At 44.8% G+C, this 27,260-nt stretch overlaps 1 protein-coding gene across 2 annotated transcripts in view; it reads left to right on the top strand.

Moving 5' to 3' along the window:
• Positions 1-27,260, top strand: part of LOC126183536 (sodium-coupled monocarboxylate transporter 1-like) — a 249,887-nt gene that overhangs the window by 113,910 nt on the left and 108,717 nt on the right. For both annotated transcript variants that reach the window (XM_049925607.1, XM_049925606.1), the window contains exon 2: positions 8,101-8,311. In XM_049925607.1, coding sequence (XP_049781564.1) covers positions 8,109-8,311 — 203 coding nt within the window. In that variant the 5' untranslated portion in view covers positions 8,101-8,108. The remainder of the gene's footprint in view (positions 1-8,100; positions 8,312-27,260) is intronic.

The following is a 27,260-nucleotide window of genomic DNA, read 5'->3' as shown; positions in this document are numbered from 1 at the left end:
CGATGACATATGGTGTACTCGGTACGTGTGGTACTTCTCAGCGATTGGCTGTTGCATTCGAAAGTTGCACGCCAAAATTATAATCTTTTGTTATTATTATGAGGTCTAACGCACGGCTTTCCGGGCGGGAAGAAGTGCCTGGCCCCCGGCACGAATCCGCCCGGCGGATTTGTGTCGAGGTCCGGTGAACCGGCCAGTCTGTGGATGGTTTTTAGGCGGTTTTCCATCTGTCTCGGCGAATGCTGGCTGGTTCCCCTTATTCCGCCTCAGCTGGACTATGTCGGCGTTTGCTGCGCAAACAAGTTCTCCACGTACGCGTACACCACCATTACTCTACCATGCAAACATAGGGGCTACACTCGTCTGGTGTGAGACGTTCCCTGGGGGGTCCACCGGGGGCCGAACCGCACAATATCCCTGGGTTCGGTGTGGGGCGGCGGAGGGGTGAAGTGGACTGCGGTAGTCGTCGTGGGGTTGTGGACCACTGCGGCTGCGGCGGGAACGGAGCCTCTCCGTCGTTTCTAGGTCCCCGATTAACATACAATACAATACAATATTATCAAAATTAAATACCTTATTTACTTGCATTTCGAATTAAAGCATCTCTCAATAGCGTGCTATCGTTCCATTATTTCACAAGTATTAATAACTAGCAGAATAATTAACAACTGCTAAATAAAAAGGCAGACATCATAGCTGGTTCGGCAGTCTCGGAGGACGGAGATGATGTCTACCGCGGTCGGCATCGGGTTAAGACTTTATTAGCAATGTATGGTTACATGGACATGCAGCTGATAACAGTGTGATAGTAATTACGGAAATCCGTAGTTCATTGTTTTGTCGAAGAATGGATATTATTTGTGACTGTAAAGTGAAATGTAATTGTGCAGTTTCTCGTGTTTTCTCGTGTTCTGCCAATAAAAAGCGAGTGGGATCCCACATAAACAAAGGAATTGGAAATTTAATTATTCACATAATATCAGTTCTTCGCTAAAAGCTTCTTACAGCTTCAAGATGACGGTTTCACGATCTGTGTGCTGTTTTTTGCGCAGGGGAGAACAACTATAGAAGACTGTAGGTTGATAAGTGTTTATTAGAACTCATGCATTTCACGCAGGGCGGTGGAAGCAAATCGGCACCTAGCGTGTACTGCAGTCTTCGTACAAATGAGATCAGTGAAACATCATCTGTGGTAACACAGGTACGAAGGAGAAGGGGTCTATTACGCACATATAAATATCCCCTCTCTCACCTTCTCTCTTTTTCAACTTGCCGTACAGTGATCTTTTGTTTTTATCCATAAACTCTTTTGATCTCTTTTGATCCACAGCTGTGGAAACACGCGATACAAAGAGAAAAAATATTTCTCGCTAAAAATGCGTGGCGAAACATCAACAGGTCCAACATCCCCGAACTCTGTCAATCAATTGGATACTTCCAGAATGAGATTTTCACTCTGCAGCGGAAAGGCAAAGGTCCCGAGTTCGAGTCTCGGTCGGGCACACAGTTTTAATTTGCCAGGAAGTTTCAATTGGATACTGTTTGACAAACGCCTACGTAAATGCTCAAAGTTGGCCGTTAACCAAAATTTCTCTCTGACGTGTGAAACACAGTCAATTCTTGGCAAAAACGCTAAACAGAGCAACGCACTGTCAAATAATCTGAATACACTTGGAGCCTGATAAATTGTTTGATCGTCAACGGGTGTCGTAAGATGAGGAAGTCCTGAAATAGATTTAAAAAGTGTCGTAGGGAAAGCAAACCTAAGCCTATTTCGAGAGCAGACCACTCTATGAAATGTCTGGGAAAACACTGATATCGTTTATTATGTTGTGCGAGACAGCAAATTTCTCAATTTTCAAAAGTGAACCTTTGTCCGGAACGCATAGTCTCGGGGCTGGGAGGCATCGAAGGTTGAGAACGGTGACTTCTGATCTCTTGGGATTGCGTTCGGTATCCTAATCTTATGCAACTCATTAGCCACCACTGTAATAGAGACGCACGAATACTCCTACCGACACTTGGCATGTTGAACAGGACAGTAAACTGAACTCACGCCCGTTTATGCACTATTTGTTAGTCGCAGCCCGTGCGTCGATATTACACTGATGGCAAATGGGTCACGTAACTGATAAGATACCAAACACATTATTCAAGGAGCTTTGACGTCTCAAACCGCCGAAATTATGCACAAGCAAACAGGGATCAGCCCTCTCCGTAACCGAGGTCCCTAACGCACGTTTCCGCAGTGGCGTTTGACTAGGAGGTATGCCGATTCGAGCCCTGGTGGTGGAAAACTTTCAGTGTCAATATTTTACCGGCATGGGGAGCGTCAGTGGTGGCATCAGGTTCCTGATCACCAGTCTTTTGTGCCGATTCCCTGGATTAGATTCCAAACTTTTCAGCAGTGTCTCATGAAGTGAGTGTATGTGACACTCTTGATGGTGATACGTCCGTCGGATAGGGACGTTACGCTTAGCGGCACCCGTGGTTCTATTCGAGAGGAGTGGGCTGTGTACCGGCATCTGGTTTCACCCTCTCTTCCCTTCAGAAATCCAACGCTACATTGTACAAGTACGCATAACAGTCATCTACACGGCACGGAAACGCAGTTAACACTTCATAACAGGTCGGAGTAAGCCAATGGCAAACCGCTTCCACCGGGACTTGACCAAGTACGGTTATACAAAATTTCTGTATCTGCAGCCTTACGCTCATTTCCCTGAATACAGGACTACCTTAGCTTCAACAGAGATACTGTCTTGAAAAATCAGCAGCTTGCAGTTCTGTCAAAATATAATGTGTCGTCTGTGTCTTTCTGGCATACTTGTGGAGAACACTGTCGGTATATTACTGCCCAGATGACTGAATAATGGAAAACCTTCACCTCTTTTGGAAAAACCGTATCAAGCTTGTAGTTTTTGCCTAAGAACATTTAATGTATTACCAGAATGTAAACTCAAAATATGGATAAATCTTCTGGTGTTGTTGGTAATCGTCTTTAAATAATTAAAATGTAAGTAATTTAGATTGAAACATCCCTTGAAAAATTATGAATGACAGTGCTGGAAAAACTCTTTCGTTATATGATTTTCAAACGGCTGAGCAAAACTGATCGTACTCAGACATTTCTCTCTATACTTCTGATCATCACTAAACTGACACAGAATATTTTTAGCGCAACGCAATCTGACTTTCAATAATCCCTACAAAAGAATGGCCCTGACTAACAATAACCTATACCTTTCGTGAATCACTTACCTCACAAAAATCTTCGTTACTCGAACTACTGCAATACAGCGAGCGCTAATACTGCCAGCTAAATAAAAGATTCTAACTACTGAAGGCACTAACTACTGATAGGCATAGTTAGCAAATGAAAGATTTTGATAGAGAACAAACAATGAATTTACCTTAATAGCGTTCAAAAGTCATATACAGGGTGTTACTAAAAGGTACGGCCAAACTTTCAGGAAACATTCCTCACAAACAAAGAAAGAAAATATGTTATGCGGACATGTGTCCGAAAACGCTTACTTTCCATGTTAGAGCTCATTTTATTACTTCTCTTCAAATCACATTAATCGTGGAATGGAAACACACAGCAACAGAACGTACCAGCGTGACTTCAAACACTTCGTTTCAGGAAATGTTCAAAATGTCCTCCGTTAGCGAGGATACATGTATCCACCCTCCGTCGCATGGATTCCCTGATGCGCTGATGCAGCCCTGGAGAATGGCGTATTGTATCACAGCCGTCCACAATACGAGCACCAAGAGTCTCTACATTTGGTACCGGGGTTGCGTAGACAAGAGCTTTCAAATGCCCCCATAAATGAAAGTCAAGAGGGTTGAGGTCAGGAGATCGTGGAGGCCATGGAATTGGTCCGCCTCTACCAATCCATCGGTCACCGAATCTGTTGTTGAGAAGCGTACGAACACTTCAACTGAAATGTGCAGGAACTCCATCGTGCATGAACCACATGTTGTGTCGTACTTGTAAAGGCACATGTTCTAGCAGCACAGGTAGAGTATCTCGTATGAAATCATGATAACGTGCGTAGGTGGAAGAACAAACTAAAATGAGCTCTAACAGGTAAATTAAGCGTTTCCGGACACATGTCCACATAACATCTTTTCTTTATTTGTGTGTGAGGAATGTTTCCTGAAAGTTTGACCGTACCTTTTTGTAACACCCAGTATATCAATTCATGACATTCATCTTTACAAATTTCCTTTTTTTGGCGGACACACGTCCAGATCGACCGCTTATAGTAACCTCTCAAAACTCTGGCATCTCTCTCTCCACATCCACCACTGCTGGCGGCTCACCTCCAACGGCCCAACGCTACGCGCTCTTCACATTCAACTGCCCAACACTACACTAGCGAATATTCCAACAATGAGTCCAACCAGCCACAGACTGCACACAGTGCAGTCAGCGTTTTTCATACAGAGCACTACGTGGCGTTACCAACATAAAAACCTAAGCAGCCTACTTACAAAATGTGTTGAATAGTTGTATACATACTGGTTACAGTTCTACTTCTTTTCTTAGATATATAAATGTGTTTTTGTGTGTGTATTGTATGTAAAGACCTTGCTATGAAATAATAATAGTACCGGTTACAAAAGGAATGGAAGCATATTCTTAAAATATGAACTTCCGCTGCAGTTCTGTACAGTTAGTCTAAAAAGTTTCAAGACAAGATTAATTAAAAAATAGAGAAAAGTTAAGATGATGATTTAAACGCTTCAGGTTTTCTGCATAGTCTACCCCCCCTCTTGAGTAAAAGGCATAGGACGCTCATACAACTTTGTGAAATTGTCGGAACAGTCTTTTGGATATTGTTCAACTCGCGCTTCACTTTGGCTTGAATGTCGATTATATCTTCGAAGCGTTGACCCTCCATGTGAATGTCTGCACTTAATCGCTCTGTGCTAGATTCGTGTTGATTACACCAAGTCTCATCAACCTTGATGATTTCTTCTAGAAAAGAACTGTCCGCGTTTTGCGTCTCAATTAAGTCGCGGCAGGCGACCACGCATCGTTATCTTTGTCGGGGAGTCAAGGTGGGCGGGACAAACTTAGCACGCACTTTTCTCTTCTTCAAAACATTCTGGAGAATACCTTAAACATTTGATTTGAAGATGTTACTCCAATGCGGTTTTTGCCACAAGAACGCTGACACGCTACGGTCACGCTTCGACTACTTAGCACCGCCTTTTCACAAAAGGCAGGTCGAATGCACATCTGTTGTTTATTATGGTTAGTTCAAGCTGCCACCGTAGTTACTGTGCTGATGTCGCTTATTCGCCAGGAATAAAATCGTTCTCGGACATTTTTGGACGAACGATCCACGGCTATTTGTAACTAACTGAGAACCCAGCGTTGCCTGGGCATGTATTTACTCCAGTCCATTAGTCCATCTCCTCATACCCCTCCCCGGGTTCCCGGGTTCGATTCCCGGAGGTGTCAGGGATTTTCTCTGCCTCGTGATGACTGGGTGTTGTGTGCTGTCCTTAGGTTAGTTAGGTTTAAGTAGTTCTAAGTTCTAGGGGACTGATGACCATAGCTGTTAAATCCCATAGTGCTCAGAGCAATTTAAACCATCATACCCCTCCCTCTGTCCAGCTCCCCCTTCACTTCTTCTCCGTCCATCTCCTCCACCACCTCTCTCTGTCCACCTTCTCCACTCCTCCCATTCGCTGTCCATCTCCTTGCGCCCACCTCTCTGTCCATCACCTCCTCCCTTTTCTCTCTGTCCAACTGCTCCTCTACTGTACAACTGCTCCTTCTCCAGAATGAGATTTTCACTCTGCAGCGGAGTGGGTGCTGATATGAAACTTCCTGGCAGATTAAAACTGTGTGCCGGACCGAGACTCGAACTCGGGACCTTTGCCTTTCGCACTTGGGTAGCTCAGTTGGTAGAGCACTTGCCCACGAAAGGCAAAGGTCCCGAGTCCGAGTCTCGGTCCAGCACACAGTTTTAATCTGCCTGAAAGTTTCTGCTCCTTCTCCCTCTGTCCATCTCCTGCCCCCTTGTCCATCTCCTCCCCCTCTAATTCCACCTCCTCCTCTTCACTCTCTTTCTCTGCCTCCTCTTCCCCCTTGTCCTGTTCATCTCCTCATCTCTTTCTCCCCGTTCATCTCCTCCTCTTCCATTTCTCTGTTCACTTCCTCCTCCCCTCTCTCTGCCTATCTCTTCCTCACCCTGTCTCTGTCGATCCCATCTCCTTTCCTTGCTATATCCATCTCCTCTCCCCTCTCTCTGTCAATTTCCCCCTACTCTCTGTTCATCCTCTCCTCCATCCTATCTGTGTCCATGTCCTCCAGGCCGCACACTGTCTGTCCATCTCCTCCCTCTGTCTCTCTCCACGTTATCGCGCTAACCTCAATAGGAGGCTGGCGGTTCTTACCCCTACTGAATAACTTTCCATATCGTAACTGATATGCATACCAAATTTGGTTGAAATCGTTCCAGATATTTAGGATGGGCTTTTTACTCGTGGTCCTGTCCGCATATGCACATCTCAAATGTATTTCACACGTATTTGGACGCATATTTCACCTGCGTCTCTAGCGAATTTCGCCCTGCAGTTACGTTTTCACGCATGTTCATGTTAATGACGTCACATTTCCTGAACTATGCGCTGCACATCGATGTACTTTAGCAGCTACTTCCAGCAGTATATGTGCCTACAAACTACGAAATATGTTATGGCCGAGCGGTTCTAGGCGCTACAGTCTGGAACCGCGCGACCGCTACGGTCGCAGGTTCGAATCCTGCCTCGGGCATGGGTGTGTGTGATGTCCTTGGGTTAGTTAGGTTTAAGTAGTTCTAAGTTCTAGGGGACTGATGACCTCAGAAGTTAAGTCCCATAGTGCTCAGAGCCATTTGAACAAATCAGCCATACCTCATGAACTATGAGTCATGCAGTGATATTTTTTTGTAGGTACATTCAGCGGCGTATGTGGATATTGTCTGCGAAATGTATTGCAAAATTCAAAATGGTTGAAATGGCTCTGAGCACTATGGAACTTAACTGCTGTGGTCATCAGTCCCCCAGAACTTAGAACTACTTAAACCTAACTAACCTAAGGACATCACACACATCCATGCCCGAGGCAGGATTCGAACCTGCGACCGTAGCGGTCGCGCGGTTCCAGACTGTAGCGCCTAGAACCGCTCGGCCACTCCGGCCGGCAATGTATTGCAAATAGAGTTAGTAGTGAAGAGGTAATATATTACGTCATACATGATGCAGCCGTTTTTCTCGCATCTCAGTATTTGACGTAACATCTTCTGAACTGTGTCATAGAACGATATATTTTCGTAGGTACATTCAGTATAATATGTGAATACTGCCTGCAAAATGTTTTACGAATAGAACTAGTAGTAACGAAATAAATTAAACGTGATACATGTTCCGGCAGTTATTCACGCATCTCTGTTAATGGCTATGGCTTAGTATCTCCTGAACCATGTGTCGTACAATGATATAATTTTGCTGGTACGTTTAGTGGTATATGTGAAAACTGTCTGCAATATGTGTCGCTAATACGGTTAGAAGTAATGAAGTAATAGATTAAAACGTCATGCTTCATGCGGCAGCTTTACGGCATGAACAGTGAAAATGTTGTAAGCGATAAAATTTTCTGCTTTCATCATTTTGCGTGGGTTGTCAGCAAGAAAAAGTTTTCTAAAGGTTTGATATTATGTGTAAAGTTTGTTGCAAGTCACTAAGTACTTTCATTATCAAACACTTTATGACGAAAGTATGGTTATTAGCGCCCTTCGCTACACTGGTTTTTCACCTCCACCCACACCCCTTTGATAGGTAGGTGGCTTTTCTTTGCAAATAGTAAGCGACAAGTGTACCAAGTTTGGTAGAAATCGGTCCAATTGTTTAGGAGGAGATGTAGAACATACATACCTACAGACATACGTAAATACAGGTACGCACAATTATTTTTATAATACGTACGGATTAGCATTGCTGCGGTAAATGTGGGAATGTTTCTTAGGCCGTCGAAGCTCTATTCTGACAGTTCCTTCCACAGAACAGCGTTTGCTATTTGTCTCCGGTTCTTTGCAGATCTCAGCATGGGTGTTGCGAGCCAGTCGACGCAATTCTTCTCGGTTGCGGACTATTTGGTGTTTGGAGGGATGCTGGCTGTATCTACGGGCATTGGGCTCTACCACGGCTGCCGCAAGAGAAACGAGGCCAGTCAGGACAGGACGGGAGAATTCCTCACAGGAAACGGCCAGATGAGCACCGTGCCAGTAGCGCTGTCCATGTTGGCGAGGTAACTAGCTATAAAACATTTATATGTTAAGCGAAAGTAGGATTATTCTTACAAATGTACTAATGACTCTCAGAGAACTCTCAAAATGATCAACTTCATTCCTCAGCATTCGTTTTGCTTTTTTGTGCCCTCGAGTAAAGCATCTTTCGACTTTCACCAGCCTTGGCCCAGTTTCTAATTCTCACACTTAGTCTCTGATTCTGCTGTAACTTGGAGGCGAAGCAAACTACTAAAGGAAGATTAGAGTTTTACATCCCAACTAAACTGAGATCATTAGAGACAAGTCGGATGGGCTGATGACATATCATAAATCTGCTGTGACTTATTCAAAGGAAACATCCCGATTTTCACCTGAGGCGATCAGTGGAAACCAAGGTAAACCCTAAATATGCATTTTCGGATGTGGATTTCAACTTCGCTCCTCCCGAATACGATGAGTCAGTTGCAACGGACAGGCAGCATCCATATATTCCTGAACTACGACTTTTGTCTTGCTAATGATTCTATTATACCCACAGAATAAATGATTCTTAGAGGGAAGTAATGATCAGCACCACTATGCTTCATTAGGCACGGACCAGCGATTTCCTCTGGCAGTGAACCAGTCTTCGCAGCTAGATATGTAGGAACCCGAACTTAAACATGCAATGTGACCCATAATACGTCTTGTCATTTTACCCACACAAGGAATTTTACAAGCACTAAACGCCGCATTAAGTACTGGCAGAATAAAATAGTAGAACCTCCGAGGTTATACGTTACCGTCCTGAAATTTCACCAGCTGCGCTACTCAGCCTCATTTCCATTATACAAATTGATTATGATCAAAAATTCCTTAAGCCCCCACTTCATAATAAACTACACAGACGTTTAAAATTCTAGAAGTCGAATCGGAGTGCCTTGGAGACTCTAAAGTTCCAGATTATAGTCCGCATGATTCAGGTTTAGATCCTGGGTTGAAACTCAGGATTTTCTGCGTTACTTGCATTGATTTCCTCTTTTTACGATATTCTATGCATGTTAAATACATCGGTGTACAAAAGTAGCTTTCGCCTGATGTGCCACTGCCAAGTAACATAGCTCGATATACACTACTGGCCATTAAAATTGCTACACCACGAAAATGACGTGCTACAGACGCGAAATTTAACCGACAGGAAGAAGATGCTGTGATATGCAAAAGTTTAGCTTTTCAGAGCATTCACACAAGGTTGGCACCGGTGGCGACACCTACAACGTGCTGACATGAGGAAAGTTTCCAGCCGATTTCTCATCCACAAACAGCAGTTGAACGGAGTTGCCTGGTGAAACGTTGTCGTGAAGCCTCGTGTAAGGAGGAGGAATGCGTACCATCACGTTTACGACTTTAATAAAGGTCGGATTGTAGCCTATCGCGCGATTGCGGTTAACATATCGCGACATTGCTGCTCGCGTTGGTCGAGATCCAATGACTGTTAGCAGGATATGGAATCGGTGGGTTCAGGATGGTATTACGGAACGCCGTGCTGGATCCCAACGGCCTCGTATCACTAACAGTCGAGATGACAGGCATGTTATCCGCATGGCTGTAACGGATCGTGCAGCCACGTCTCGATCCCTGAGTCAACAGATGGGGACGTTTGCAAGACAACAACCATCTGCATGAAAAGTTCGACGACGTTTGCAGCAGCATGGACTATCAGTTCGGAGACCGTGGCTGCGGTTACCCTTCACGCTGCATCACAGACAGGAGCGCCTGCGATGGTGTACTCAACGACGAATCTGGATGCACGAATGGCAAAACGTCATTTTTTCGGATGAATCCAGGTTCTTTTTACAGCGGTGAACGCACATTAGAAGCGTGTGTTCGTCATCACCATACTGGCGTACCACCCGGCGTGATGGTATGGAATGCCATTGGTTACACGTCTCGGTCACCTCTTGTTCGCATTGACGGCACTTTGAACAGTGGACGTTACATTTCAGATGTGTTACGACCCGTGGCTCTACCCTTCATTCGATCCCTGCGAAACCCTACATTTCAGCAGGATAGTGCACGACCGCATGTTGCAGGTCCTGTACGGGCCTTTCTGTATACAGAAAATGTTCGACTGCTGCCCTGGCCAGCACATTCTCCAGATCTCTCACTACTTGAAAACGTCTGGTCAATGGTGGCCGAGCAACTGGTTCGTCACAATACGTCAGTCACTACTCTTGATGAACTGTGGTATCGTGTTGAAGCTGCATGGACAGCTGTACCTGTACACGCCATTCAAGCTCTGTTTGACTCAATACCCAGGCGTATCAAGGCCGTTATTATGGCCAGAGGTGGTTGTTCTGGGTACTGATTTGTCAGGATGTTTCAGTTTTCCAAAGAAATGATAGTCACACGGAGCCAGGTCAGGAGCCGGCCGCGGTGGCCGTGCGGTTCTGGCGCTGCAGTCCGGAACCGCGGGACTGCTACGGTCGCAGGTTCGAATCCTGCCTCGGGCATGGGTGTGTGTGATGTCCTTAGGTTAGTTAGGTTTAAGTAGTTCTAAGTTCTAGGGGACTTATGACCTAAGATGTTGAGTCCCATAGTGCTCAGAGCCATTTGAACCATTTTGAACCAGGTCAGGACTGTAAGGCGGGTGTTTCAGTGTTGTCCGTCCGAGTTTTGTGATCGCTTCCATGGTTCTTTGACTGACATGTGGCCGTGCATTGCCTTGCAATAGCAAAACATCCTGCTTTAGCTAATGTGATTGAACACGACTCAGTCGAGCTTGAAGTTTCTTCAGTGTCGTCACATATGCATCAGAATTTATGGCGGTTCCATTTGGCACGATGTCCACAAGCAAGAGTCCTTCGGAATCGAAAAACACCGTAGCCATAACTTTTCCAGCAGAAGGTGTGGTTTTACATTTTTTTTTTTTTTTCCTTGGGTGAATTTGCATGATGAAACTCCATTGATTGCCTCTTCGTCTCCGGTGAAAAATGATGGAGCCATGTTTCATCACCTGTCACAATTCTTCCAAGTAATTCATCTCCACCATTCTCGTACTGTTCCAAAAGTTCGCTGCATACCGTTTTTCTTGTTTCTTCGTGAGCCACTGTCAACATCCTGGGAACCCACCTGGCACAAACTTTTTTTTAACGCAGAGTAGGCAGTCTCCAACATCACCAACCAACTGGACGTTGGCAATAAAGGACAGTCAGTTGTAATCATGAAATTCCACTGTGTGTCACAGCAGTGGTAGGTAGGGGAGAGGAGAAACGATGAACAAAAACAATGTAGTAACAGGCGCTGCGCCCACCATGGGCTAGAAGTACCCCTCTGGCTGTGCCAAGCACACTCCAGTTGAGCAATGGAATGCACAGATTCCCACGGAGTTCACTGACGAAACAGACTTGGTAGCGTAGATGTCGTTTAATCACCACAGAGCTGCCATTTGTCCCCATCTCCATAAAAGTAGGTGACTGTCCATCAATTGACCCAGACAACCGCACGAGACTTGGCTGCAGGGAAACACACGTCCTCTGGGGGAATGGAAGTACACAGTTTCACCACAGATGAAGGGGCACAGAGGAAACAGTAAACAGCTTGCTACCTCAGCATCCACAGTTCATGAACACCGGTGCAAGTTTTGCAACAAGCGTCATCATCCACCGAGTGACAGTTGAAGCATAAAGGAGTGTCCATCAAACCAATTACATGTAAACTCTGGTCAGTGGCGAATTTTCCACAGGTGTCCTGACACCATGTCACTCGGACTGATGTCCGGTAGATCTGCTGATGATGGTTGCGCCATACTGCAGTCCACCTTCTTAATGGATACTTGATCTCAACACTGCTGCGAAGTATGCCACATAGAAATTGAACGGATAAATCTTTCAAGCATGGGGGATGTGTGCATGGGAGGCCACATGTACATAGTTAATGTTCTTGAAGAAGACAGACAGATGTGCAAGTAGGGCCGCAACGTGTCCTGCTGACACCAGTAGGGAGATGGAAGCCAGTATGGTAAATATCAAAGAGTTGTTACATGAGTTGGTTTCCTGTGCCCAACCACTAGTTATTCATGGTGTTCAGATGTAAGGCCACACCACGGTACATGAGTTTGGTGAGCCCAAGTCCCCTGGCCTTTCAGGGGAGGGCAGGTGTGCCGTATTTGACCTTATGAATGATACCAGCCAGCAGGAAGTAGCCCATCGCTGCCTGCAGGCTGCGACCAATCGCTGGCGACATCAGAAGGACCTGTGCTATGTGCACAAGCTTGGAAATTACATGGACATTCAGATATTCCACATGTTGCAATACATCAAGACAACAGAGGCACTGTTGCCAAACAGTCGTGCAAGTGACTTGGAGGGCGCACTGGAAGTTGACTGCTGTGGTGCAGCAGGTGGTGGACATAAAGACGATACCAAGATAGCAGAAACTCTGTATGCAGGGTAGAGGCACCAATTCTACTCGTGTGAGACCACGGTCGACTGGCGTCACCGTAAATTTCGACACGCTCAAAGCACTGTCCATCATATCCCCGTACGAGGACATCAGGTCAAGAGTGTGTGTGGTCTCTTCCCGTGAGTGTACTAGCAGCAACAGTTCGTGTGCATAGGAATAACAGTGGAACATCTACTGCCACAGTGTGAATCCTGACAAGTGGACTGTGAGATTCCCAATAAGTGGTTCAAGGTGCAAATCTTGGAGGAGCATCGATAGCGGGCATACCTGATATGAGGAATAGCAGATCAGTACTGGCCTGGCGATATGACCATTAACCTGGACAGGGGAGCAGACGCTAACATAGAGATGGAGAAGGGTATCAGTAAAGGCAGCTGGACAGCCCATCTGCTCCATGACAGTACAGAGGTAACCATGTTGCACCTGATCAAAAGCACTGTCAAAATCAACAGCCACCAATGATGCACAGAGATTGCACAAAGCCAATAGAATAACCACATCTCAACATTCACCAATGGCTGTCTGGACATTTGGTGTCATTTGTTCAATGGAAATTATAGTAGGAAGGACCCGATGGCAGCCGGCCGAAGTGGCCGTGCGGTTAAAGGCGCTGCTGTCTGGAACCGCAAGACCGCTACGGTCGCAGGTTCGAATCCTGCCTCGGGCATGGATGTTTGTGGTGTCCTTAGGTTAGTTAGGTTTAACTAGTTCTAAGTTCTAGGGGACTAATGACCTCAGCAATTGAGTCCCATAGTGCTCAGAGCCATTTGAACCATTTTGACCCGATGGCAACACGTCGCCAGTATATGTGTAAATATCTTGTAGTCGGCGTTGAGTAAGGTTATGGGGCAGTAATGGGCAATCATAGTCCCCTGCATTGACATGTGTATTGGGGTGATAATGCCTTAGACAAATGCCAGTAGAACAGTGGCGGCTGTCGTCAACAATTCTTGGAATATTGCAGTCAGCCTTGGCGCCATCAAATCCTGGAAAGCAAGGTGAAATTTCATAGGGAGACCATTGATGCAAGGAAACTTCTTTGGTGCACCCTTCGCAATCGCATCCTTGGTGTAGTCACAATCGACGTCCTCTATCAGGGTTTCCACCTTAATTACCGCGATGGTTTGAGTGATATGGGACACAACCAGCTTCAAATAATGAATTTCATGTTTCTCATAGTGGTAAATGTGACGAAAATGTTCCACAAATCCCACCACGATATCTGCGTGATTGTTGACCTGATACCCCCGCGAGTGATGAACTCCAACCCAGTTGTTGCCGGTCGTGCTTCCCATCAGTCACGATGTGGTGGACTGAGGGTTCCTCCTGCCACGCTGTATCTTGACAGCAGGTCCTCACGTCCACTCCCTGCAATCTTCGATGGCCATTATGTGAGCATTGATCCAGTCCATCTGAATGGCTGCAGAGGGCGGTTGCATGTCAAAGTCATGGAGCACCACGAAGTAGTAGTCTGCTGTATGGCAGTTTCATGCAGACACATCCCTGCTAAACTGCATCAAGACTCGCCATGTCACAGGCTTGGCACACTCCAGCCACCGTGCTATCATCATCGAATATACTGTCCAGACCTCCATCACATGCCACCGGCAATCAGGATTGGAAAGGTGCATTGTGTTTCATTTCCATGGCAGATGACTGTGAAACACCACCTGTGTGGGAGGAGGATGGTGCTGACATAGGTAGGCACAGTGGTCTGCATCTTGAATAGCACCAATGAGCCCATGGGAGACATAAATCCTATCCAGTTTGCTTCCAGAGTGACCCATCTGATATGTATAGCTTTGCACATCACAATGTCTAATCTCCCAAATGTTGCAGAGGGAAAGGGTGTGGATGACAAAGCACAGTTCCCAGCGGGCACTGAAGTTTGGTTGTTGATCCTGCCAGTTTAAAACACAATTGAAGTAGCTGCCAGGTAGACAATGTTTGTAGCGACCAAGAAAGGGTAGTGTGATCTCCTCAGAGAAAAACTGTGCTCTGTCCCTTCTACAGCCACAACCAGACTGGGTGTACACATTTACAATGCGGGTGCCCATCATGGTAAGTGCCATGCCCCTTGTGGATGGCAGATACACAGCATCCTCAAGTGATAAGCCCTCGTGAATATGTGTGACCACTACGCATCCTAGGTCCTCATCAAGAGAACTGTAAGAGTCATAACCACGACGTCTTGCAGGGCAGCCAAACACACCTCCTGAAGCAGTACGACATCACTGTTGTAAGCCCAAATCATTTCCCACAGAATTTGGAGCTTTACCCAGGTATTAATGTTATTAATGTTAATCGTAGCCACACAGTACATCTATAGATGTGGCACATCATGTGGGTGGATTCTGCCAGCAAGAATCAGAACAGGGGCAGCTGGCAGTGCTACGAGCCAGGTACCCTTGGAATTTACCGTTGCCGCTATGTTCTGCTGTGGGCGCTGGAGCCTCCTGCACAGAGTCCGGCGCGTCCTCGACGTCGTTACTCCATGCCTCAGATGTTTCCATACAATACACTGCAAATGTCACGGATGGTGTTGGAAGAACATACAAGCTGCCAGTCTGGTGGAGTAGTGCTACAGATGATCGTCGGTTTGTGCATGCAGCACACATGTCAGTGCTGATCCATTGGCCAAAGCAACATCACTGTCTTCACTTCGTATTGAGAAATCGCCGAACTGTCAAATAGCGAACAGTCACGGAATACTCAACGAAAGGCGATGCATCCCGGTCAGAGGACGTGTGGTGCTTCTTGGGCGACCGTTGCTTGTGCATATGACCATCAGCATCGAAATAGGGAAGAGTTTCCCAATGTTCCGGCACAAAAGATGGTGTAGGACCGATGAGCAATGAAAGTTCCATCAAATGGTCTGGCACGGCGTCAGTAGGTGGCAATGTGATAGGAAGAGCGAAGGATGGGCGTGTCTTCAATCTGTCGGAGTTCGCAAATAGGCGTTTCATTTACAACAGTGTCTCCAGTGGCCAGCAACCAGTGAGCAGCGAAGTTATGGCCGACATGTAGGTGACTGGCAATACCGTTGGTGGAGTCTCTCTCGGCACCTCAGAGGGCGGCAGATGAGTGATGTGCCTCAGCAGTCATACCGATCAGAGGCAACCCTCCTTGCCACACTCAGGTCAGGTCTTGGGTTGACCGTAGTACATAACTAAAGTGCAGCACCCACTGATGATTAAATAGGATGGCACGTACTAACGAAAATCAATCGTGCTCTGACACAAGCCGTTTAAAACATGGTATGTTCTGATCTGGCGCAGCATTCTATAGTATGGCCGTGAACCAGGTTATAGGGCCGCAAGGCCACTACGACGTCCTCCACCTGTAGCTTGAAAGGTAGCTCAAACGAACATATGGTATGAACGCCCAAGCCTGCATGTGCCACTGTGACTGAGCCGACATTGTCATCAGCGTGATAAAACTGGAGGCCATGTTGAGCAGATTTCAGGATCGTGTCACACGCTGCATTGTCAAACACCTTGACATACACGGTGCAGCGCTTAAATCCAGACAAATTTCAGTTTGAATTTCCCGCCATATTGTAGTTCCGCCGGAGGTCGCGCTTGGCGTTCTTGAAAGCCATAGGCATCTAGTAAACAGTCAGAACCTCAAAATGGCCGAGATGTTACGGAAAAGTGCCGAGTACAACCGAAGAGCCGTCATTAACGAAAGTCTTCGCACTGCGCGTTTGCCCACTGAAATAGTTCGATTCTTCAGGTACCCGAGATCAACTGTTTACGATGTTGTGGCCAACTAATGCTTTGGAGAACTCTGGGAAAGGTTCCGCTTACCCAGTGAGAAAATCTCATTCGAGGAAACGCGTGTCGCCAACTGTGGCAGTCATCGAAAAGGCTCAGGCGCTGACTTCCGAGGATCTGGGGCATTCGCTGAGGAAATTGGCGTCTGTATTGAATGTCAGCGTGTGAACAATGCGTCGGATGGCAGAGGAGAACCTCATATGAGCCATTTAGTCCAAAACTGGCTCTCGGATAACGTTTACATATTCTGGTCAAAGGAGTTCTGGCCCCCAAATAGTCCGGATTTGAACCCCCTCGACTACTATGTTTGGAGCGTAGTCGAAAGGGTTACCAATAAGACGAGGCACCCTAATGTCGCATCTCTGCGCACTGTTATCGAAGCAGCATTCGCGAATATGGACAGCGCTGTTTTAAGGAGTGCTTGCTATCACTTCAGGACAAGATTGGAGGCAGTCATTGTGGCTGAAGGGAGTTACATCGAGTAATATTACTCTTGTAAGATACCATTACTTATATGTAAAAGTATTTTCGTTTTCACTTGTATTTTGTTTTAATAAATTCGCTTTTAAAAAAAAGTTTCATTTGTCTGGATTTAAGTGCCACACCCTGTATACACAGACACTAATAAGTTTGGAAGTGTGTTTCCCAAGTATGTCCGATGGTGGTACCTATGCTTCATCATGGAGGAAGCACTCTGCCTCCAGTGCTTCTGATCTGGCATATTCATTATTAAAGGTGAATCGAAGTGTTGCTTTCCTAAGGTGATTGACCACATTCTTGTGTACAATCAAAATGGTTCAAATGGCTCTAAGCCCTATGGGACTTATCATCTGAGGTCATCAATCCCATAGATTTAGAACTACTTAAACCTAACCTAACCTAAGGACATCACATACATCCATGCCCGAGGCAGGATTCGAACCTACAACCGTAGGAGCAGCAGCGGTTCCAGACTGAAGCGCCTAGAACCGCTTGGCCGGCTGTGTGTACAATCAAGTTGAGTCTAAGTCCGCAAGGTAAACAAGGCTGGCTACACATGTCGCAGGCAGAAACTGAGGGCATGTCTGCACTACTCAGCTGTGAAGGCCAGACAGGGGTCCCTACATTACAAAAAAAAAAAAAAAAAAAAAAAAAAAAAAAAAAAAAAAAAAACAGGAAAATCACAATAGCACTTTTGTTCACCACAGTAAATAGTGCACAAAAGTAGATGACTAAACAATAAATTTATTACTTTCACCTTATTTGTTAATGCTAGTGTATTAACTTGGGTACCACAATAGACAATATACGAGGTGTGATTGGAAAGTTTTAAGAATGAATCCACTACTGCTTACTGGTTTGGTGGGCAGGTACACGGAGGGTGGGGGGTGAGTCATTGCCTTGTCCTTGAACGCCCTCTGACAGGAAACTGCGTTTCCTTTATTCAGTTTGTTGTGGCAGCTGGTTGAGTGAGGGTCTGTGAGGGCTTGCTGCTGGATTCTGTCTGCGTGAAAATGGACGTAAAAACGGAGCAACGAGTTTGTGTGAAATTTTGTTATAGAACAGGGAAATCAGCTTCTGAGACTTACGAACTATTAAAAACAGCTTTTGGAGTTAATTATATGAGCCAGTCAAATGTTTTTGTCTGGGTCAAAAGATTTAAAAATGGCCACGAATCATTTGAAGATGAACCACGGTCTGGCCATCCTTTCACTTCAAAAACGAATGGAAATGTTGTGAAAGTTCGCGAATTAGTGCGCTCTGATCGTAGACTTACTATTAAGGAGATGGCTGGTGAACTTAATTTAAGTTTCTATGCAGTTCAGTCAATTTTAACAGAAGATCTGAACATGCATCGAGTACCCGCAAAATTCATTCCCAAAGTGTTGTCAAGTGACCAGAGACAATACCGATTTGAAGTGAGCCAAGAACTGATTAATTGCACCTAAATTGACCCGAACTTGTTAAATAGGGTAATTGCAGGTGAGGAATCGTGGGTGTATGGATATGATCCTGAAACCAAAGCGTAGTCTTCGCGGTAGAAGACTCCAGGTTCACCATGACCGAAAAAAGCACAGCAAAGTCGGTCGAAAGTGAAGATAATGTTGGTGATTTTTTCGATTCTACCGATATTGTGCATCATGAATTTACCCCTGGAGGACAGACAATTAACTAACCAGGAATACTACAAATGTGTCCTTGAGCGTTTTGCCGGCTGGTGTGGCCGAGCGGTTCTAGGTGCTAGAGTCTGGAATGGTCGCAGGTTCGAATGCTGCCTCGGGCATGGATGTGTGTGATGTCCTTAGGTTAGTTAGGTTTAAGTAGTTCTAAGTTCTAGGGGACTGATGACCTTAGAAGTTAAGTCCCATAGTGCTCAGAGCCATCTTGAGCGTTTGCGCAAAAAGGTGAGGAAGAAAAGGCCTGCATTGTGGAAAGACATGAGTTGGGTGCTACACCATGACAATGCTCCAGCTCATTGTGCCTTTTCCATCGTTGAATTTTTGACCAAATTCAAAATTTCTGTGCTTCCACAACCGCCATATTCCCCTGATTTCGCCCCTGCGGACTTCTACCTGTTTCCTAAAGTGAAATTTTCACTGGAAGGGAAGCGATTTGAATCGATTAAAGACATCCAGGCAAATACGGAGAGCGTCCTTAACACACTTCAGGAAAAAAATTTCCAGGGATCTTTCCAAAAGTGGAAACACCGTTGGAGTCGGTGTGTTCAGTCGGAAGGGGACTATTTTGAAGGAGATGCATCACAGTAGCATGTAAGTACCACCATTGTACAATTACAAGCCCATTCTTAAAACTTTACAATCACATCTCATATGAAGCCACTCTCTACTGCGATTGTGAGGCAGGACTTGTTTGATTCCTTCTTGAACTTTTTTCTCTAATCTAATAACTCTGTCTCATGATTCAGCGCACTAATTAGTTCAGTATTTCATTCAGATGACTAATACAATGAAAGATGGTCTGATTAACAGAAGGGGAGACAATTTCCATAAATGATTTTTCAGTTTTTGTAAGGCCACACCAGAAATACCACAAATGACAACCTGATACAAAGTTTTGAAAAGTGCTTTGGTTTCAAAAAGGACACAGAATCGTGCTTCTGTAGGCCTATACACTAATAAGGAACACAGAAGTCTCCCTAATCACATTTCCTTCTTGTAGTGATAATTAAAATTCATCATGGAACCTAAGAATTTTCAAGTAATAAGTAACACTCTCGCATGACAGACAGCACTTGGAGCACTTAAAGATACTTAATGACAGACATATTGTTTCTTAAAATATCTTGAATAAAATGGATGAAACGACATATGCTGACTTAATTAAAGTGTTCTCTGAGCTTTAATTGCTGAATTCCAGTTCGGAATTTTTTAAAATCAGTTTCAGACAAAGAGATTTGAATTTTTTTTTTTTTTAGTATTAGTATAGAGTCGGCCCTGTGTTTCTACAACTCAGCTTTTAGACGAAAATCCGTTTGAGAGTAATTTCGCATACCTGATGCGATAAACACAGGATACATTTTAATAAAATAAACAACAACTTCTCACAGACTAGTCGTTAGGCCTGTTGTGACTGTTGCCTATAAGGCAGTACGAGGAATGATTATGATCAGTGCTTTCTTTTCTAAAAAAAAAAAAATTTGAGGGTACTCCGGCATTGGATATAATGCAGCGAAAATTACTTATAACTGAAGCATGGGATACCACCCATCTGCTTTTAGCCATGACATATCACATCATCAACATGTCCAACTACACAAAAAAAAAGATATCGGACTCTTCAGTTGACTTTACTACAGCTCAAATGAAGGTTTATAGTTTCACTTTCGTCATCCATTGATGCTGAACTTCCTGGTTTTCACTCGCACTACGTGCTTGTCGAACTGGCTGCCAGCGATTCAGTTGTCGAGAATGGTTGCCGCAGCTTTGAAATGCTTGAAACAGGCAATGACATCACTTTTCCCACAAAAAACTGCACTGGTATCGTTCATATTGCAATTACCAACACGAAAAAATGAAATAAAATATTTACGTCCGTGAAATAAATCTTTGGCACTCTTCCAAGTTCTCAACATCGTAAAAAACTTACTTTGTCGACGAAAAGGTTTAGGGGTACGCATCCCCCAGCGTTCTCCCAGAAAAACATCACTGATTATGATCATGGGAAACATGATCAGCATGTCGCCAACTCCTCCAGCTGTTATTGCTTGTAGATGAATCCTGATGGTGCCTTTGCTTCTTTATTCAAGCAGCTTCTCACTTGATCTCACAAGTGCTGAGTGTACACTATACCGGACCTCCACACCTCAGAAAAAAATGTGAAGATGTACCGGGAATCGAACCCGGACGCATGTGCATCAAAGGCAGTGACGTTAACGATTTTTTAAATTTTTTTAGCGAATACTTTTTTTGTCAAATCATTCACTGGGCGCTCTTCACTAAGGAAATGATACGTGTTGTCGAATAACTAAGGAAAAGAGAAAAAAAGAAATTTCCACATGGTGGGTGAGTATAAGAGGGATCCGCTTTGGCGCTTCTGCCTCTGGGCACGCCGTCTCATAGAAATGGAGGAGATAACAGTTACGCCATGCTCACTGTATGCCTCTTCATCGTGTTTGACATCAGCTTCTCATACCTGGATTGTTCCAATTGCGTGGAGGATCTCGTAACACACTCCCCAGAAAATTAGAAAAATATTGTTGATATTTTGGCTTGCGCACAATCATCATATGTCGTTCATGCATATGGTTCAAGAAGTTCAGCACAGTCTTTGGGCTGTCACGAAGGAGATAATGCACCACTTTGGCTTGTGACCATATCATTGTGTTTGGCTTGGCTCTTGGGTAGTAAATACTGACCAAAAAAGAAGTCATAGGGTCAATGACATGTTGTCCTATGCGAAGAAGAGAGTTAATTATGTTTGTTCCACAGTTCCACAGAGGGGCCACACATAAGACGGTGGGCAGCGTGGACTCTAGCCTTACACATCTGGCATAATGGGGAGTTCAGTATATTGATGGCAAGAGGGTGGTATCCAGTGACTTATTTACTAACTACAAGGTACCACGTTCTTCATGTTTCTGTGTCAAAGGTAATATGGTGAATTATCCACCGACCAGTGAATTGTTAGGCGCCATGCTTCCACAGGGTTGGTGGAATGTCTGCTCGTGAGATGTCGTGTGCTGTCGCTGGTCTGTTGGCTGGTTGCTCCGTCAGAACATCGCTATGTTGAAGGAAAATATCTCTGATATAATGATATGGTTGGGAAATGTCCTTCACCGTCACTGGTGCAATTTGGAAAGCTGGTGTCAGTTCGTCTATCAAGATACCTGATAGACTCCGCTGTTATCTACCCTACATTTTCAACTTCATGCTGAGATAAAGCACCACTGTTCACTCATGAACATACAGCATATGAGCCCTAGGCCTCCTCTACTAATGGGTAGGTTCAGATCATTGTATTGGATCTTGAAGATTAAATCCACACTGCTCAAGTACCCAAATGTTACCTTTATGTGACCAGTGATCATCTTCAGTATCAGAAGAATCTGTGCATAGCGGAGGATACATGACGTCAAGAAGGTATTTATGTAGGCAACCTGCTGAATCATATCTAAGACACACAAGCCATTTGCTCTGATACCATTCCGGATAGCTAGCAACAAAATCTTGAAGTTGATCACCTCTGTACATTGTACATTATTCATGAACATGGTCACCAAACACTTTATACTGTCCCATATTAGGGAGACTGTAACACTGTCAGCTGGTAGTCCAGTACCAAAATTCAGAGTGACCAATTTGTCCACATTCATACGGCTACCTGTAGTAGCACCACATATATTGATTCAATCCACTGTCGCTTTTGTGTCATTGCCAGCCTGCAGCACCAGCAATAGGTCACCTGCATATACCTTGCACTGAAAAGTGTTGGCAAATGCCGTTGAGAAGTGGTTCAAAGGGCAGTGCATATATGATCATTGATTAGGGACATCCTTGTCAGATTGGTCTTGTAATAGTAAGAGACCCTACCAGTCAACCACTGACAAACACTTTAGAGGTGTCTATGTGTAGTAACTGCATCACCATGGTGATGTAGGGCTGCAGGAACTTAATTCGTGTCAACACTCCTGTAATATGGGTATAGCTGTCAAAGTCTCAATCGAAGCCAACGGATGTTAGAGCTTTGCATAGTCGAAATGCTTTCACAAGTGTGATTGAATCGCACCAAGTGTCATCTGGTTGTTGTTATCACCACCAAGGGAAGTTCAGTCAAGTGACACTATGCGATGCAGTATTCTTGTGAGTCGTGCCGTCATCAGTCAGGTAGAAATCTTAAAACCACACTTAAATGTTGATAGTGGCAGTAGTCTCTGAGTCGTGTTCCACCTGAAGGTTTAGTTATTGAGATGGTGAGCCCTTCTCTGAATGCAAGCGGAAATGGCACGTTGGGAGACATCAGTTCGTGGTAGATTTCAGTCCAACAGGCAGCTGTAAAGTTTTGGCAGGTCAGATAAAACTCCAAGGATATTCCATCCAGCTCTGACAACTTACTGAGTGCCCCCTTACCTCTAGCATCTAACACTTTGTCCTCATTAATTTCCTCCAGTAGTATGGCCCCACCTCTTGACTGAGCATCCCAGGGGGCCTAGTAACATCTTGTAGGGCCATCCTCTTGTGTTCTTCTTCATGGTACAGTTGGGTATAATGGTCAACGAAGGCATCTATTGTGTCATTTGGTGTCTGCAGCACTGCTTATCTTCATTAATGACATGGTGCATTGATAGACATTCGCCTGCAATTCTGTCTAGTGTCCTGCAGCAGACAGTTGCTCGTTGCAGATGAGAACTCATAATAGCAATGATTTTTGCCTTGTACCACCAACTGTCATTCAAGAGAGGGGGGCCAGGTTGGCAGATTCTCCTAATATTGTGAAATATAAGTCTAAAATCTGCCAACTACACTGTGAATTTTGGCGCCCCAACACAATTAATGTGCGTCGTATCATGGGTTTGTAACAGTCCAAACACCAAAGTAATGTCGTGGGGCATATCCATTGATGCCATTTACAAGAGTGAGACTATTTCTTTCACTATGAAGCATGATCATTCTCTTGGTTTGTCTGTGCCTGATGGTGCGTAAATGTTTATAAGCTGCACTCTAAGAACTGTATCAGCCATTCTGTGTGCCAGTGGTACACAGATGATGTCCTTTGCTATGATGCCTTCCATAAGGAATATCACAACTGGTTTCTAAAGATGGTGACATTAAGTAGTGTAACCATAGAGGGATGCGATTTCGCCACCATGTACTTCCTGTTAAAGAAGTATATCTATATCTGTCGCACGTAGCATATCTATGAGTAAGGTCATCTTGATCCGTGATCATATGGTATTGGGATTAATGGACACGATGGAGAACACCTGTTGATGACATACAAGTTGTGGGGTATGCAAGGTAAGCACACATTGGTCTTGTCAGTGTGGTCTCTGTTGGGGGCATCAGTGAGTTGAGCATCATCAGCTAGAAAGTGTTGCCTCAGTCATGATACTGGCAGCTGCAGGTGGCTAGATTTCCTCACTGTCATCAGCTCAGTTTTGCCTGTGGCCAGATCTTCGCTGTTCAGCTGTTATGGTCATATCTTCCTCTACTGTGATGAGTTCTAGGACTTCCTGGGGATCTGCCTTAAAGGTCTCACTGATGTAGAGAACACCATCACATTTGGTAGTGTAATTGGTCATCATTGGAGACCCCAGCGATCTCTACTGTGGGGTCATCATCATCTGCCTGTTTGCATTCATCTTCTCCTGTAATTTTCTTGATGTTTCAGAGCATATACAAATGCATGTTTGTTGTTTCAAGAGGAGAGATCCAAAATCATAAATTTGGTTATGCATCAACATTAAAATGATTTGTTTTGAACTTTTTCTCTTGAATATTCCCATCATTTAATACTTCATTTTGGAAAACATATCATATCACACAAAATATTGAATTACAAAAAAAATCTATAAAAAGTCTTTCTTAACACCACACAGTTAATCATCACCCTTCTCAACACAAACAGCTTCAAATACAGCAGTGAGATTAGAGATGAATTTATCCATTCAAAAACACTGTTTCAAATCGATCCATAAAAGCAGAGACTGTTTTATGTGTGATTAATAGTTTTGATTTCTGACATTATAAATATTATAGGTGGACATTCAAAATTGAAGAAATATTAAAAATAATTTTCATTATGGATACTTTTCTGAAATTATAAAACGAGTTAGACACATTTTTAATATTACAGTCATAATCTTGAAACAACTTTTCATGACATGATTTTAAATTTGAATATGACCAAATTATACTTTACTTTTAAGCATACTGGTAAATGAAAATAAAAAGTTCATGTTGTGTGAAAAATGTTATTGGATCAGGTAGTGACTTTATTGAATGTTTTGAACTACACTCCTGGAAATGGAAAAAAGAACACATTGACACCGGTGTGTCAGACCCACCATACTTGCTCCGGACACTGCGAGAGGGCTGTACAAGCAATGATCACACGCACGGCACAGCGGACACACCAGGAACCGGGGTGTTGGCCGTCGAATGGCGCTAGCTGCGCAGCATTTGTGCACCGCCGCCGTCAGTGTCAGCCAGTTTGCCGTGGCATACGGAGCTCCATCGCAGTCTTTAACACTGGTAGCATGCCGCGACAGCATGGACGTGAACCGTATGTGCAGTTGACGGACTTTGAGCGAGGGCGTATAGTGGGCATGCGGGAGGCCGGGTGGACGTACCGCCGAATTGCTCAACACGTGGGGCATGAGGTCTCCACAGTACATCGATGTTGTCGCCAGTGGTCGGCGGAAGGTGCACGTGCCCATCGACCTGGGACCGGACCGCAGCGACGCACGGATGCACGCCAAGACCGTAGGATCCTACGCAGTGCCGTAGGGGACCGCACCGCCACTTCCCAGCAAATTAGGGACACTGTTGCTCCTGGGGTATCGGCGAGGACCATTCGCAACCGTCTCCATGAAGCTGGGCTACGGTCCCGCACACCGTTAGGCCGTCTTCCGCTCACGCCCCAACATCGTGCAGCCCGCCTCCAGTGGTGTCGCGACAGGCATGAAGGGAGGGACGAATGGAGACGTGTCGTCTTCAGTGATGAGAGTCGCTTCTGCCTTGGTGCCAATGATGGTCGTATGCATGTTTGGCGCCGTGCAGGTGAGCGCCACAATCAGGACTGCATACGACCGAGGCACACAGGGCCAACACCTGGCATCATGGTGTGGGGAGCGATCTCCTACACTGGCCGTACACCACTGGTGATCGTCGAGGGGACACTGAATAGTGCACGGTACATCCAAACCGTCATCGAACCCATCGTTCTACCACTCCTAGACCGGCAAGGGAACTTGCTGTTCCAACAGGACAATGCACGTCCGCATGTATCCCGTGCCACCCAACATGCTGTAGAAGGTGTAAGTCAACTACCCTGGCCAGCAAGATCTCCGGATCTGTCCCCCATTGAGCATGTTTGGGACTGTATGAAGCGTCGTCTCACGTGGTCTGCACGTCCAGCACGAACGCTGGTCCAACTGAGGCGCCAGGTGGAAATGGCATGGCAAGCCATTCCACAGGACTACATCCAGCATCTCTACGATCGTCTCCATGGGAGAATAGCAGCCTGCATTGCTGCGAAAGGTGGATATACACTGTACTAGTGCCGACATTGTGCATGCTCTGTTGCCTGTGTCTATGTGCCTGTGGTTCTGTCAGTGTGATCATTTGATGTATCTGACCCCAGGAATGTGTCAATAAAGTTTCCCCTTCCTGGGACAATGAATTCACGGTGTTCTTATTTCAATTTCCAGGAGTGTATATACTACAAATAAGTGTGTCACTAACCAGTTCTATTATAAGATCCACTGAGAAAGTAGCATACATTAGGCTATAAATAAAATACTGGAGAAGCTAGAGTAGATTTTTTAGGAAAACCTTTTCACTATTCCTTTGTTTACTTCTTTAGAGAAACACTGTACAATTTCTATCATTTGTCATATGTCTTACTTAAGTGACAAATTAATTCTTGCATAAAATTCGGCTCTGAGATTGAAGGAGCACCCTAAAGTTCATTGAAATCAAAACATGGGCAGCCAAGACATCTTTTCATGTGCAGAAGAGATGGAAATCACTTGAAGTCTCATGCTAGCTGTAAATCAGATGTTCAAAAAGACCCCATTTGAATTAATGCAACAGTTTTTGTGTTTGCCAGCCAGAGAACATATGAGAATTGTGCAATACTGTGACTCCATTTGCAAAGAGACAATATAATTTGTTTTGAATAGAACTTCTCAATTTTCTTAATGTCTCACAGTAGGCTTCAGAGCCGATTTTCCTCCCACCTTCCATAAAATTCACTAACAAGATTTCTTCATCATCCTAAAGAATGGTAGTTATAATGCTCCTGGCTGAAAGAGTTTGGCATCCTATTTTGGTTTTTTTGGGTGAGGTGGTATGACTGTACACCACTGATTGCTGTTTTGTCTCTTCCTTAACAAATGAAAGCATTGTCTCTTCACCACATGTTATTCTGTCCAATAAGCTTCCTCCTTCCTCTATTGATAAAGGGAGTCCAGAAAAACAGACATCATGTGAGTTCTGGAACCCATTGAGAACAGAACTTTGGCTACCATAACTGATTAGTCACAACCCCACATAACACACTCCAAAGAATTAAGAAATATATGGAAAGT

Source organism: Schistocerca cancellata, chromosome 4, assembly GCF_023864275.1.
Source record: "Schistocerca cancellata isolate TAMUIC-IGC-003103 chromosome 4, iqSchCanc2.1, whole genome shotgun sequence".
NCBI lineage: Eukaryota > Metazoa > Arthropoda > Insecta > Orthoptera > Acrididae > Schistocerca > Schistocerca cancellata.
Note: the sequence above shows the minus strand (reverse complement) of the source record. Positions and strands in the feature narration are given on the sequence as shown.